The sequence below is a fragment of the Trichoderma harzianum genome (assembly GCF_003025095.1).
Source record: "Trichoderma harzianum CBS 226.95 unplaced genomic scaffold M431scaffold_4, whole genome shotgun sequence".
Taxonomy (NCBI): Eukaryota; Fungi; Ascomycota; class Sordariomycetes; order Hypocreales; family Hypocreaceae; genus Trichoderma; species Trichoderma harzianum.
The window spans coordinates 645,340-659,941 of NW_020209252.1; the positions used below are offsets into that span (position 1 = coordinate 645,340).

The 14,602-nt window shown below is 47.4% G+C and overlaps 6 protein-coding genes across 6 annotated transcripts; 2 read left to right on the forward strand and 4 right to left on the reverse strand.

The window, feature by feature from the left end:
• Nucleotides 1-63: 63 nt before the first annotated feature.
• M431DRAFT_111355 (hypothetical protein) lies at nt 64-4,406 on the reverse strand (the record flags this gene model as incomplete). Its single annotated transcript, XM_024911793.1, has 5 exons — nt 3,075-4,406; nt 3,020-3,042; nt 2,443-2,559; nt 406-671; nt 64-345 (listed from the first exon to the last, which is right to left on the reverse strand). Exons 1-5 carry the CDS (start codon nt 4,391-4,393, stop codon nt 64-66), a joined length of 2,007 nt encoding a protein of 668 aa, XP_024776106.1. The 5' UTR covers nt 4,394-4,406.
• A 1,445-nt stretch (nt 4,407-5,851) lies between these two features.
• M431DRAFT_3598 (hypothetical protein) lies at nt 5,852-6,422 on the reverse strand (the record flags this gene model as incomplete). The annotated part of the gene is made up of 2 exons (XM_024914550.1): nt 5,852-6,037; nt 6,096-6,422. The coding sequence occupies 2 exons, from the start codon at nt 6,420-6,422 to the stop codon at nt 5,852-5,854; spliced, it is 513 nt and encodes a 170-aa protein (XP_024776107.1).
• Nucleotides 6,423-7,385: 963 nt separating this feature from the next.
• M431DRAFT_506179 (hypothetical protein) lies at nt 7,386-8,525 on the forward strand. Its single transcript, XM_024918767.1, has 3 exons — nt 7,386-7,468; nt 7,556-7,593; nt 7,669-8,525. The coding sequence occupies exon 3, from the start codon at nt 7,670-7,672 to the stop codon at nt 8,099-8,101; it is 432 nt and encodes a 143-aa protein (XP_024776108.1). The 5' UTR covers nt 7,386-7,468; nt 7,556-7,593; nt 7,669; the 3' UTR covers nt 8,102-8,525.
• Nucleotides 8,526-8,903: 378 nt separating this feature from the next.
• M431DRAFT_375492 (hypothetical protein) lies at nt 8,904-9,396 on the reverse strand. Its single transcript, XM_024914680.1, has one exon. The coding sequence runs from the start codon at nt 9,379-9,381 to the stop codon at nt 9,067-9,069; it is 315 nt and encodes a 104-aa protein (XP_024776109.1). The 5' UTR covers nt 9,382-9,396; the 3' UTR covers nt 8,904-9,066.
• A 1,452-nt stretch (nt 9,397-10,848) lies between these two features.
• On the forward strand, nt 10,849-12,572 carry M431DRAFT_492896 (hypothetical protein; the record flags this gene model as incomplete). Its single annotated transcript, XM_024917051.1, has 2 exons — nt 10,849-11,372; nt 11,465-12,572. 2 exons carry the CDS (start codon nt 10,849-10,851, stop codon nt 12,570-12,572), a joined length of 1,632 nt encoding a protein of 543 aa, XP_024776110.1.
• A 547-nt stretch (nt 12,573-13,119) lies between these two features.
• M431DRAFT_79957 (hypothetical protein) lies at nt 13,120-14,266 on the reverse strand (the record flags this gene model as incomplete). The annotated part of the gene is made up of 4 exons (XM_024922883.1): nt 13,120-13,257; nt 13,318-13,811; nt 13,891-14,003; nt 14,088-14,266. 4 exons carry the CDS (start codon nt 14,264-14,266, stop codon nt 13,120-13,122), a joined length of 924 nt encoding a protein of 307 aa, XP_024776111.1.
• Between the last annotated feature and the right edge of the window lie 336 nt (nt 14,267-14,602).

Below are 14,602 nucleotides of genomic sequence, written 5' to 3' on the forward strand. Positions count from 1 at the left end.
AAGAACAGTAGAGGATGGTCAAAAGACCATCCACTAGAGAGTAGAGTTTCCCCCATCAACGAATTAATCCCTGTACTTGATCTCAGGAAGTTCATAGTCATAGCCACAGTCAGATTCATCATCGCTAGGCACCGCCCACTCTATATTGTTGTTCGTTTCTTCGGTAACAGTGGTGGTGACGGTGGCAGTGGAAGCAGCGGCAGCGGTGGTGAGGGGGATGGGAGCAGTGGCTGGAACATTGGGAGCTGGAACAGCTGGAGCAGCGGGAGCAGAGGCAGAGTCGGCAGAGGCAGAGGCGACAGCAGCAGTAGGGCCTACTGCTGCTTGGATAACCTCAGGGGCTAACTATGGTTTGCGTCAGCAGGGCAGAAAATAAGACAAGTATATGCGCGGATATAGACTAACATGTGCCTCTTCTTGTCGAGAGATACTGACGGCATGGCCAAAGATCTCAAGGCCCTGGAGGTCTTCTTCAGCCGCCTCGCAATCGGCGCTGGTTTCGAATACAAGAATGGCGTAGTGCTGGTGCCAGAAAAGGGTGAAAGATTCGGGCTGCCTGAGCGTTTCCTGAACGTTGAACAGGAATTCGTTCTCGAAGTCTCCAAGGTTGATACTATGAGCGACTAGCACATGGCTCGCGATTTGGTCCTCCGACTGCGCGTTGTCGTTTCCTGACATTCTGTCTTCTATGTTAGGTACGTGTATTATCCAACACTGGGAAATGGGCACAACGCGCTAAATTCTGTGATACTTACTAGGCGGCTTGCTTCAACTCAAGGTTTCTTCTTTGAAGACGTTGTGGTGGTAGTGAAAGATTCTTGCTGGTAGTGGCTGGTTGGGCAGGATGACGTTATTTGGCGAAAAGTTGTGCTCGAAATTCGGAACGACTGAAGTTTTGCAAAGGACAACTTTTAAGCCGTTTGAAAGTGAACAAAATCTGACAAGCGCAGCCGTCAGGTGGGCCACGCGGATGATTCACTGCTCGAAAGTGAACAAAATCTGGTAAGGCAGCTGTCAGGTCAGTTGCATACATAACCTACCTACATGTAGGTATGATAAGACCTATGAGGCCAGTCAGTTTACATGTACGTTGGTAGGCAGTGAGCGGAACTGGTCTGGTGTCTACCATGGATTTTAGCACGTCACCAGAGCGCCTGCTAGGTATATGTAAATATGCCTTGTCGACTACATGCAGATTTGTAATAATGTCGTGAGGGCTTATTCCTACATGGCACCTGAAGACTGGGGTTTATATAGGGCTGTAAAAGCTCCATTGATAGCGAGAACTCCAATCCAATATCATGACTACTACAGATGTAATTTGACTGCCTGCACATTATGAGAGATCTTATGCCTGAGTGTGTCTAAAGACCCTTGAAGCAAGATGACTACCTCCATAATGCTTGGCTACGCGCACTAATTGTGAATAGAGGACATGGAAGGACATTTGTCAAGTCGCGTTCAAAATATGAGGTGCTCTAGTGCGACTGATTCCACAATCCATCTGGGACCTGGTTTCCTCATTCTCAGGTTTATAAATGATAATGGAAGCTGATGTTGAGTAGCGGGGCGGGCGAGTTGATGAGAACGTTGTCAATAAGCTGGAAAGCACCCGGGTGTGATATGGGTATGTAGTGGTATAATTGTTATATGGCAGGCTGTTGCATATAGAAAGGACAAGGATGAGGCAGTAAAGAAAAAAAGAGAGGCTGTTGTAGCACTTCGACTTGGTCATTCAGAACACCGGGTTTATCATAGTACATACATGTATTGTACGTATTTTTATATACTTGAAGAATGTAGCGGTAGTAGCAGGAGCTGTATCCTACCTAAGTGGTTCTTAAGTAGTCTATATAATATCGCTAGTAGCAGAAAGTACCTAGGTAGATCTCGGTTTCTGAGAGTCAATACGTCCAGCCAATCTGCAGGTCGGTGAATACCGACATTGGTGGGCAACAAAAGAGGCTCAGACGCGTGTCTACGATGGCTCCCAGGTCACAAGAGCGCCTGGCTGAGTGCCTTGAGCCGCCAAACAAGAAACAATACGGACAACATTGATGTGCATAGCTACATGTATTTGCGGCTGCTTATGGTCCTCTTCAGCAGCGCCAGCAACAAGTCCAGATCGACAGTCCGCTCGTGGGCCTCGTCAATGACTACGCATGCGTACGCCGACAAGTTTCTGTCTGTCCACGCTCAGCTGGCGAAGGAAAATGCCTTCCGTCATATAGGCGAGCCGAGTCTTCTTCTGTTTGTCTTGGCTGATCATGTTGTCGTCACGGATCTGATAGCCGACTTCTTTGCCAAGGACAACCCCCATCTGGTCAGCAACTTGAATAGCGAGCTCGGTTGCAGCCAGTCGGCGCGGCTGTATGCAGGCAATCTGGAGCTTACTTTCATATTCACCATGGACAAGAAGCTGGGGGACCTGAGTTGACTTACCATAGCCAGTTTTGCTCGACAAAATCATCACCTGGGACTTGTGGTAGTTGTCCAGAATCTCTTGGTATCGTCCATAGACCGGTAATTGGCGGCGGCCTTGAAGAATGTTTTTGTGACCTTGGAGCTACGCTTTTCCGGTCAGCGGGTTTTAAGCTGCGTCCTTAAGACGCTGAATCTGGGCGGCGGTGGCCTGGTTCCGTGCAATGGACTCCATTTTGGCTGATTTGCTTGGTTGTCTGTATCTTTAAAGAAGATTTGCGAGTGCGTTGTGCTGAAAGTTGTGCTTGTTGGGCATGATTCACTTGCGGCTCATTGAAAGTGGAAATGACAGCCATGGCAGTAGATTCTAGAAAAATATAGTAATCATAGCAGATACTAGAAGAAGATGGTATCAGTAGCAGATACTAGAACATAATGTCAATAGTAGCAGATGCTAGAATAAAATATCGATAGTAGCAGGTACTAGGATAAATTATACATAGTAGGGGAAAGTAGCAATAGTAGCAGATACTCAAAATCAGAGTAATTATAATTATTTACTGAATATCTGTAATTAAGGCGTAAATACAAGCATTACTGAACAACTCCACAAGCCGACATCTCATAGTTCATCAGATTCATCGTCGCTCCACGCATCTTCGAGTCGTATCCCATTATCGTCCAGAACTTTGCGCAGCAGGCCCATCTCCGATTCATCCAACTCCACTTCCACATCGCCCAGTGGCCCGTTTGTGCTATTTCCCGTCAAGAATATCTCTTTAAGGAACGGAAAGTCAGTAAGCGATGTTGCCAAAGTCATCATATTTGCGACAGATTCCCCTTGCGTGTTGGTAAGTTGAAAGCGACGTATAGAGCCAGGTAACATGTTGATCAGGATATCGGTGCGGTACTCTGGCGTCTGGACAGCTGGAAATAGGACTGAGCTGCCGTCGACATGGAAATTCTCGAGTCGCGTGAAATCTTTGAGAGACAGGATTTGGTCACCATCAATGCATAAGCCAGAAAAGGACAAGGTGTCGGTGGCCGCTCTTTCCCGAAATCCTAGATCAATGTAGACTGAGCGAAGAGTGTCGTTGTGGTTGTGCTCCCTCAGCATATCGATGATTTCTCTTGGAGTCACACAATCTTCGCCAAGGCCGGCGTAGATGGAGTGATATGTGTACTTGAAGTATTCCAGAGCTTGGCAGCGCGAGACTATTTCATTTAGTTGCCTCCTGGATATGTGACCACCCTTGAGATATAAACGGGTTACATTGTCGAGAATCATACGATCATTCACATTCTTCTCGTTGCAATGGAAGCCATAGATTGGGTCGCCCGTAATCTCTGTTATACCAGGTGCAAGCTCAAGAATTCCCCCAAAGTATCCGAGAGATATCTGCCGGCAGTCGTCATGGCCCACGCGGAGTCGACGCAGATGCGGTAGTGAGACTTGTCTTGGAACCTGAGCGGCCATTTGCTCAAGCAGTGTGAAAGCCCCAACGCCCTCATCACAGTAAACCTCGTGCGCAATGACTTCCATGGACCTCACATTCGGCGTGTAGGCGATGACGAGCTGTGATATGGCCTCCCACGGGTTGTTTTCCATCCAGCCATCGAGACTTACGCCCAGTCTTTTTGTCGCAAGGTCAAAGGCTTCGGTGTGACTCTTGTCGAACTCAGTCCAGTAAAACGCATTGAGATATAAGTCCTGCACCATCGCTCCAAGTTCAGGGCGCAGGGCAATGGTACGGAGGAAATCGGAAAGTTTCTTGAAGCGCTCGCTTGAGTCGAAGCAAGAATAAAGCACAGGCGTACCGATGCGATAGAGAGCTTTCGACGATTGACAGAGATTAGACAGAGGCTTTGGGCTATAGCGTGATCGTGGATAGTTGGCCAGCTGTCGGCATATGTTTTCGATAATCTCCTCGGGGAACGACATCAACGGGAATGACGAAGCCATCGTGGCCATTGTTGGTGAAGCGACGGGAAGAGAGGGAGGAGAATTGAGGCAGATCCAAGTGCTGTTTGGGAGGGCTGTCTGGATATTTATTTAGAAACTCCAGCATTGAAGCCAGTGTGCATTAAACTCCCGTCAGCCTTACTTATTCCGTATTACAGGGGGATGTGCTGCGGCTCATCCTCTGTACATAAGCATGAAACAGCCTTGAACTAGCTTCCACTCGTATCCATGCTCTCTCTTTGTTCAGTGTTCAAGAGTTTCTACTGGCGTGAGTCAGCACTTGTATAGCCATTCCGATTTTGGATATTGTCTTTGATGCTGGTTTTTCGGACCTCGCTCGGGCTTTGGAGTGCCAAAAATAGGGACGGAAGCTAGAGAAATCCAAGCCTGAACTGGAATCGCGCTGGACCACATAGTGGATGTTGGTGAGATCGAGTTGACGGCTTTGAAGCTACTGTTAGATACAGAGTAGCATACAAAAAGACAAGAGAAAAAAAAAAATGAAGGTTCTGCTGAGGTCAAATAGTTATCCATGTCCATATCATTCGTGATGCTTCTTCACTCAGTCAGGTCCACTTGTGGCTTGGAAGCCATCGTGGACACACATCTAAGCCTCGTTTGTTACCAACGTATCGAGAACCCAGAGAGCTATACTGACCTGCATCGTATGTTGCTATTGAATGCTTCACGCCTTGCTCCATGATAGGGTTATGAATGCAAAGTGACGCTTACAACTCATCGTAACTGTCTAGAGAATATGTTAGTATAATGATGCTGTGTGATCAACTTACCTTGAGCATGGCCTTGCTATGTAATAGCTGGGCCATCTCAACTCTATTGTGAAATGAATATCTCGAAGCCGTTCTCTACTACTACCATTCCGCAGAGGTTAGATAAGTAGATGGTGGAGATGACTGAATATCAAAACACGATGCGTAGGGTCGGCAACCAAGTGTTTTCGCTCATTGAGGAATGACTGCTTGTTCGCAACCGCCAAGGGATGGAAATATCCTGGATCGCCGTGGGAATCGAACCCACACCCCAAAGGGGTACCAGAGCGACCTTTAGGGCCGAAGCCCAAGGATTTCCAACCATCATGGAAAAAGAAGGCCGAAGGCCATTATGGAAAAGGTCAGAATGGGATTTCTCCCATCTACCAGTGGAAAAAGTAGGCTTTCACCCGTCTATCTATGAAAAATTAGGCTTTCGCCCGCCTGACTCTTCCTCCTTTATCTTCTTCTTTTTTTTGTTTTCTTCTTTCTTCTTTCTTCTTTCTTCTTTCTTCTTTCTTCTTTCTTCTTTCTTCTTTCTTCTTTCTTCTTTCTTCTTTCTTCTTTCTTCTTTCTTCTTCTTCTTCTTTTTTTTTTTATAACTTCACGGGAGTCTCCCCTTTTTTTTCTCCTCTCCTTCTCTTCCTCCTATTCTGTCATCCTTTTCTGGTTGTCCCCCATGTCATAGTCCTCGCCCTCACCACCAGGACGTGCGAGGCTCTTCGTTAGAGTCAGAGGGGGTGCGGTTCGTGGCGGCCGGAGGAGTAGCAGCTGTAGCAGCAGCAGCGGGAGCGGGAGCAGGAGTAGTGGCAACGGCGGCGGCGGTGGAGGCAGCGGTGGCGGGAGCTGGAGTTACTTGTGCGTATTCAGGACCCGAGACAAACTACATGTATAATGTGTTAGAAGTGTTAGAAATGGGAGAAATAGATCTGTAGACTGACAGCTTCCCTGCCTGCGATTTCAATCCTGACCCGACGACCGCAGAAATCGAATGGCCGGAGTTCTCTGACAGCCCGCTGGGCATCTGGTCTGGTGTTGAACACAATAAACGCATAGCCCCGGTGACGCTTCGTATTGCGTCTAAACCTCCAGTCGGTCTGACGAGGCCAGACGAAGCTGACGGTATCACCCATGGTGAGCTTAGCCCGGACAGCGGTCTCAAACTCAGCTCGGGTTGCTTCCCAATAGATGTTTTTAGCGACGAGGAGACGTCGCTCTCTCCTGTAGAGCTCGATTCGGGCCTCAAATTGCGCGTCGCGGGGTGCCATTCTAGCAGACTGGTTAGTAACTGTTGAGATGCCCAACTCAGAGAGGGAGAGACAAGGTAAAGAACTCTGTGGTACTTGCTTTATTGTCAGTTTGACAGCGTGATTTGACTTGAGTTTGCTTTTGAAGAGGTTTGTAGCCGTGATGCCAGACTTGTTGACGTTTGTGATTGCAGCTTGTTGGGCAAAGTGATGTTGTTTTGTGGAAGAGTTTTGCTTTAGATTTGAGAGAGTGGAAGTTTGGAAAAGGGCAGCTGTCAGGTGAATTTGCCAAGAAGTCACAGGGAAGACGCTGTTTAGTTGCCAGTTCACTTTTGCTTCAGCCATCTGGTTGGCAGTGCCAGGCTCTCGCTGCCAGGCCTGCAGTTTCCGATACCAGTGAACTAGAAGTGAGCTGAAAGTGAGCGAGAACTATATCATGGCTCTACTTTGTCCTATTTATCATAGAAAAGATATGGCCCTAAAGACCACGGCAGCATTCTTTGAGATCGTCATCAATCGTTAATCTACGATCAATACCAAGAGATTCCCACTAACTATTACAAGTTCAAGGTGATGATTCTGTTGAACATTCCCCCCTTTCCCTCCATATAGTCAAGTAAACCGACTCGATTGAGAATCTTATTATCTGGCATTAAATGGTCATGGCCACCGTGTAAAGATGTATCTATATGCAATACTCTTCACTATGCATTGTCCTTGCTATCGTCTATCTCATCACTATCTTCCTCGCCATCTTCACTCTTGATATCTAATCTGCTCAGTTTCTTGTTATAAGAAATAGCTCCTTCTACTGTTTGCACTGTAGTTTCCGGCATGTGACACAAGAAGGCTAAGTATGTATGTACATACATATATATGCAAGTCTCACCTCAGCTCTCTTCGATTAGGGCACGAGATTTTCGCACAATACGAAACTCGACCAACCCAAAGACCCACTTGGAAAGGAAAAGAAAAGAAAGAAACCGACAAACACCTTTTCAAGTGAACAATAAGTGAGCTGAAAGTGAAATGAGAGGTGGGGCAATGAGTGTGCCCAGCAAACGCAGGTATTTAACGTTGTCCACGCCCCGTAGCTCAGATCTGCAAACTCGCACACTACACCATCGCAGATGCAAACGCTCACAAACACCCAGCATTCCACAAAACCAGGGAAGACATTGAAACTGGTCACGTACGTTCCATCCCAAAGCAAGCTGAGACCCAACCTCACTGAGTATACGTTGGAAGCTAACGTTCTGGAAAACAGCATGTCGTCTTCCGACAAGACCCAGGCAACAGCCCCAGATGATCCCGCGAAGCCGATTCTGGTCAACGGTGAATGGTCCGAAGAATGGAAGGATGACCCTGAGAATCCCGGAGCGAATATAGCCAAGGCGCTCGCTGACGCTGAAAGACGATCGGCGTACTGGGAGTCTCGTGGCATGCCAGGCATACGACTTTCTGTCGACAAAACCAAGATTGTGCCCATCCAATATCCCAACCCGAACCCGCTCTATCTCAAACAAACTGGGGATAGACTCGATACCAATTATATCACCATGAAAAGAAAAAGTCGTCCTGGACAGCCCGAGAAACCAACCTGCTACGTCATTGAAGACGGTGAACGAGTAGGAGTAGACTATGTCATCGTTCCCGAGGAAGAGGTTGCTGCTCGAGAGGCCCAAGGCTGGGAAGTGTAGTACGCTCCAACCCCTCCTCTCGACACCTACAAGAACGACCATGACAACCAACCTGTGGAGAGGGATCCATTGGCGCCAATTGACTTTGTTGATGAGAATGGTACATTTGTTGAGACTCTTACCATTCCCTTCACGCGAGAACAATTGTCCAGAGCGGCAGTGCCTTTCTCGCTGCGCGAGCACTTCAACCAGCGGGACAATCAAAAGCAAGAGCCCCCGGCGGGCGGTATCCCAGCCAGTCCCAAGACCTCCGACGATAAAGTGTGATTTGGTGCAGCTGGCATCATCATTGTGCTCAATCGGTGGATGGGGGAAACATCAACTCTCTATCTCTAGTGGACGGGCCGAGCCAAGGTGACGAGCGGAAGGTGTGATTATGAGTTGCGGTTAGGGGTTAGATAGTAGAGCCAAGTCTATAACTCCGATACATGGAATACATTCGTTCCATAAACTACTTCTTAAATGGGGCGTGATCCATGTGAATGCCAAGTTCTTCAAAAGTAATAACGATTTATTGCGCAAGCCCGGACAGCAACAACTCAAATTTTTTTTTGGCCGCCTTTTCAGTACGCAAATAGATCTGAAACACAAGTTACCGCGTATGCTATATCATTAAAAAATAGACTACTTGCTATCTGACGCCAATATGATCACTGTTCTCCACCATTACGGCGCCATCGTGACTCAAGACTTGAAGACCAGCCATGTTTTCAGCTATGCCTTTGTTGCTCGTATCGGCCCCGTGTAACAAAGCTGGCTATCTACTGTAAGTTGCAAAATAAAAGAAAACGTGTTGAAACTGGTGTGTAAGGGAAGAAGAGAAACATGTATGCTGGAGGAATCCACCCTATCTAGCAGCTTAGTAGTTCAGCAACTATGAGAACATGTCCAAACTTGAGGCTCTACTGTCCATACAACAATAACCCAAAGAGATGATAATGAGACAAAAGGCTACACCTGTTCCTTCATATATAGGGATAAAAAAAAGCAAAAAAAGTAGAAGAAACATACAACAGCCGGTGTTCGCCAGTGGTCACCCACCTGACTACTAATCTGCCTCTCATTCGCTTGACTCTGGGAGAGCGGACGGGATCCCGTATTTTCGAATGGATATGGTCGTATGTGCTCGGATGTTGAGTCAATTCAGCTTGTGAGAGATCTGAATGTTGAGTTGAGAGACAGGTGTAAGCTCCGGGTTGTATATCCCCTGTAGCGATACCCCAAAACAGGTGGGCGCGAACACAGTGGCTAACGGCCTTCCACTGAGGAAAAAAAAACATTCAATGAGATAATTTAAAACTGTTATCAGTGTGTCAAATGGATTAAGACATATGTATGCCTCGTTCGTGTATGTGGCATGCAGTCTACTGTCCTGAATCATCCCTACCCGTAATCACTCCAATGTAACTCACCGTATTACTTCACTCGTCAGTCAAAATTCCGTCAGCTATTAATGTCCCTGATAGCCCATAATGTGGTACTTTAGATGAACCAATAAATTGGTAAAATATGTGACTGTTTTTGCTTTGATGGGCTAAATATTTCTCAGAATTGTCCTCAGCTGCGCTACCATCAACGACATATAATTTGCTTGTTCACCATCGCTTATCGCACTATATAATTCGGAAGTAAAGCGGGGTATTGTTATTATTTGAGATTTAATACTCCGTACTGAAGTTGAACAAACTCTACACTGCAACAATACGTCTCAGAGCGCTCAGAGCAACTCCTCCCCTCTCATGGATGAGCATACCATACAATAATCAGCCATTTCCCCCCTGAATCAATGTTTCCACAATTACAACTGTTTCCGAAATTCCTGAGCTGCATTCCCTATTGCCCTAGCCGCCAGATAGGGTTGCCGATTTGTGGAGTCTGCCCACATGCGTTGCATCTCCCTCCATCCACTATCACGGCATAGATATACGAGTACAATATACGAGTACAGAACTACAGCGTTCACACCATCTGCTCTTAGAATAGTAGTTGAGCGTCTTCTTGGAAACTACTATATATGTTGGACCGACGATATCTTCATCTTCCAATCACGCTGCTATGGTTACCCACCTGCTAAGTCCGCGGGAAACCGTTATCACACGCGTATTATTAAAACCCAAAAATACGACATATCACTGCAACGGTCAAGCGATATATGCTCTGAGGCAACCCACCCATTCATGATTGGGTTGCATCAACGTCATCCTCCTGGCACTTATATAGAGGGGGTATTATACAAATATGGTAATAAGTCCGCCGTTAATATACTACTCTGATGATATAAAAAGCAAATCTTCCCTGTTCACGCTTTATAGTGATCTCACGTTAAGCGTATCATGGTACGCAATCTCATGAGAGCCGGGGTCATATCAGGTATGAAACCTCGCCTGTTTGCCCCCGCATCCCAATCGATCTTGGCCTGCATGTGAGTAATCCTACCTAAAACATCACAAGCCAGGGCTTTTGTTGAAACCGGCTTGAACTCAGGCGGGGTACCTTGCCTTGTTTTCTTCAGCTCTGTGAGCTAAATCCTTGGTGAGTTGAGGTAAAATTCGTCATGAAGAGGGGGGGGCATGAAGAAGGGGGTTTCGCATAGAAGATGTATTTACTCTATGATACCAAAATTTCGAATCAGTATAACATCTTCGTTGATTCTCAACTATAAAGACTATCAGTGATCCTCATCTCATCCCAACGTGTCCAGACAGCTCGAGACAGCTCAGGACGACTCTGATAGAAGCACTCTCAAAATGTCAAACTTTGCCATAGCCCAGGGCATCATTGTCCTGATTGGCGTCCTTGTTTACTCTCTCTTCTTTCGCAAAAAGCGTGAAGTTCTTCTGCCTTTACCACCGGGCCCAAAACCTCTCCCTATTCTCGGTAATATCAGGGACGTGCCGGCCCCTGGAGAACCAGAATACGAGTACTGGCTTACGTTGAAAGACAAATATGGTCCTATAAACTCTACAACCATTTTGGGTCAAACTCAGGTCTTCATTTACGATAGGGAAGCTATTACTGAGCTTTTGGAGAAATCGTCTTTGAAGACCGCTTCAAGGCCCCAGATGGACTTCTTAGACTTGTGTGGCTATGATCGGTGGTTGAGTATAATGCGATATAACACTCAGCATAAATTTTTCCGCAAAATTATTCATCAACAGATCGGAACCAAGCTCCTCTCGACCCAATACATTGATATTCAAGATGTTGAATCAAAGCGTTTTCTATTGCGCGCTTTGCTGGATCCTACCCATCTATTCGGACATGCTAAAACGTACGATGATACCCCCAAGCTTGATCCACCATATGGATTGAGCAATAGCCTCTAGGAGTATGAAATGGTTCACTTGCTAATTATTTGTGCAGCGAAGGGGCTTCTATCATATTGAAACTCACGTACGGCTATTCATCAGAGCTATATAAACCAGATCCACTGGTTGAGCTAATCCAAGAGGTTCTGAGAAACGCCTCCCTGGTCATGGTTCCTCTTTCATGGGCTGTTGATATTTTCCCTGTTCTCTCGTACCTACCTGGATGGTTCCCAGGTGCAGGCTTCAAGCGGATTGCTCGCGAATGGAGAGCGTTACTCGATGCCTCTGCTGACATTCCTTATGAATTTACCGAGCAGCAAATGAGAAAAGGCTCGTATCAGTCATCATACACATCCAAACTTATTAATTCCTTTAAGAAAGATGGCAGGGAGATAGATGAAGAGACGCTTGAAGCTATTAAATGGACAGCATCGATAATGTTTGCCGCCGGCGCAGAGACTACAGTGTCGACGGTCATATCATTTTTCTTAGGCATGGTCTTGCATCCCGATGTTCAACTAAAAGCTCAAGAGGAAATCGACAGAGTGGTTGGATCTGATCGCCTGCCCGAAGCCAGCGACGAGGAAAACTTGCCCTACGTTAGAGGCGTGGTTATGGAAGCTCTTCGAACTTTCCCTGTCTTGCCCATGGGAATAGCTCATGAAGCTGCGGAGGATATAGTCTTCCGGGGTTATCGCATTCCCAAGGGCGCATATATACGCCCTTGTATATGGTGGTATTTTCACGACCCAAAAACCTACGCAGACCCTTCGAGATACGACCCTGCGCGTTACCTCGAACCCCGGAACGAGCCAGAGCCCATGGACGCGTTTGGGTACGGTCGTCGAGTATGCCCTGGCAGATTTGTTGCCCAAGAGACTCTCTTCCTCACAATCTCACGAACATTGGCGGCCTTCACGATTAGCAAGGCAATGCATAACGGGAAGCCAGTTGATTTTGTACCCCAGCATGCACCAGGCGGGCTAGACCATCCGCAAGATTTTCCCTACAGCATTGTTCCGCGAAGCGAAAAGCATGCAGAATTAGTTCGAAGAGTAGAGGTAGATCACCCGTGGGAAGGGAGCAACGTGGGAGACATTCAAGGGAATGCTCTATTTGACAGATATAAGGCGAGATGCGATGCTGGAATAGGCAGCTACTAAACTTGATGAGGAAACCCGGCGGAATGGTTGTTTATGAACTGTATACAGTTACTTAGATTGATCCTACTTGACCTCGGCAAATGACCAATTCAACATTCGATTCAGATCTGTCATGATTCAATATGCTGTTTATACAAGTGGAATGCAGCTTCAGCTAACCAATGTGGAGCTGTGTCGCGTTACAATTCCATGCACACGATAAAAATTGGCGTGCAAAGAGTTAATTGAGGGTTCGTGCTTTTTTTTCTCTCTTTCGTATCCTAGCATCCTTCTCCCTCCGTGACTCCCGAGATAGATAATTTGTTTTTCTCTCTCTATGTAGTATGTGCAAAACTTGCAACAACTCGTAAAGACCATCCATACTTTGTCATGTAAACTCATACCCAGCAAATCCACATCCCATTGTTCCCTGTCGACCAAAAAAATGGAAGAAAAAAATAACTCCAAGAGGTTGTGGCAAAGTTCCAGATCTTGGAGCCACAGTGCTCACATGCCAGCGAATCCAAACATGCGGTTTTTTGTCCGTGATGTATTTTTACTCGGGTGTTTAGTAAACCTTCTTCTTCTCGTCGATACTGAACTGGCCGGGGCCGCTGTTGACCAGGAGCAGCAGACCACCGACGATGGACAGAATCTGGAAGAAATCGTACTTGGCAAAGTCCTTGTGAGGGTGGTGCTCGTGAAGCTGCGTAAAGAGTCCGGTTAGCCAAAAGAAACGAAGAAATAGGTAGCAAAAGGCACTTACAGTCCAGAAGTTGTTGACCAACAGGTTGAAGCCGCTCAGGATGACAACAAGCAGCGTAGCGCTGTACTTGGCCTTGAAACCCACGACAACCATGACACAGGCGCCAGCGCCAAGGATGCAGACGAGGACGCGCCAGAAGGACCACTGGCCGCTGAAGACGAAGCCAATGAAGAGGAAGATCAAGAGCACACGACCAGCCAACTGGAAGTACATCTTCTTGTCCTTTTCATCCAGGGTGGGGAGACCAGCAAAAGCCTTGGTCTTGCGAACCCATGAGTCAGACAAGACCATGAGCAGACCACCAATGACGGACAGGTTTCGCAGGAAGAAGTTGAGGTCGAAGATCAGACCGTAGCCGAAAGCCTGGATGACGACGACAGACATGAGACCGGCAACAGCGTAGTCAGAGTACTTCCTGGCAATGACGAGGGTGGAGCAGGAAACCATGGCAATAACGTTGAAGAGGAGGAAGAGGTGGTTGAGTCCGGTGGGAACTGGATCAAGATGTTAGCTCAAACTGCCTGACAAGAAAAGACGCTGGAAAGTAGGCAATGCGCCGAGATCATTGCTTACTGTGGCGGTAGTCGTGGAGATAGAGAAGCTGGTCGCTCCATTGGGTGATGATACGGAGCGCATCCTCGAGGAAAGTGACGACAATCAAGAATCGTCCAATGGCGGGAAGGTATCTGAGCAATGCGCCGCAAATGTTAGCTGCCAATTCCAGATTTACACGATTCTGGCAAGCCTGGAGCTCGTTGGGAGTCACTTACGGCTTGACGGGCTCGCTGATGGAGTCTAGAGCATCCTCAACCTTGCTGGTGTATGGCCGGAGCTGGTCAAGGACGCTGCCTCCGTTGGACTCGTCCGAAACACCAACTCCTCCGACGCTGCCACCAGCATACGGACTGGGGCCGCCAATGCCGTAACCTGAAGGACCGCGATGCGACATTTCGAGCTTTTGTGATTGATCTCCTTCTTCTGTTCCTGTTCCTGTTCCGATTCCTATTCGCGTCTCCGCCTTGAGCTGTCGTCGGTACTTCTCGAAGCTCTTTGGTGAGGCGATTCGGACGACGGACGGAGCTTTCCGCTACGATGGTGTTGCGATGCGATGCGATGCGCTACGAGACGACGAGCTGCAATGTCAAGGTGCAAGTGGCCAGCAAAGGACAGCGACGGCGCCCAGTCTCACAGGCAAGGTTTGACAAGGTCGAATTGAGTGGGAGAAGCGCAATTGTGCGACGAGAATCACGGCGGGAGGAGGGGCGAGGGAGGAAATTCCCAAAGG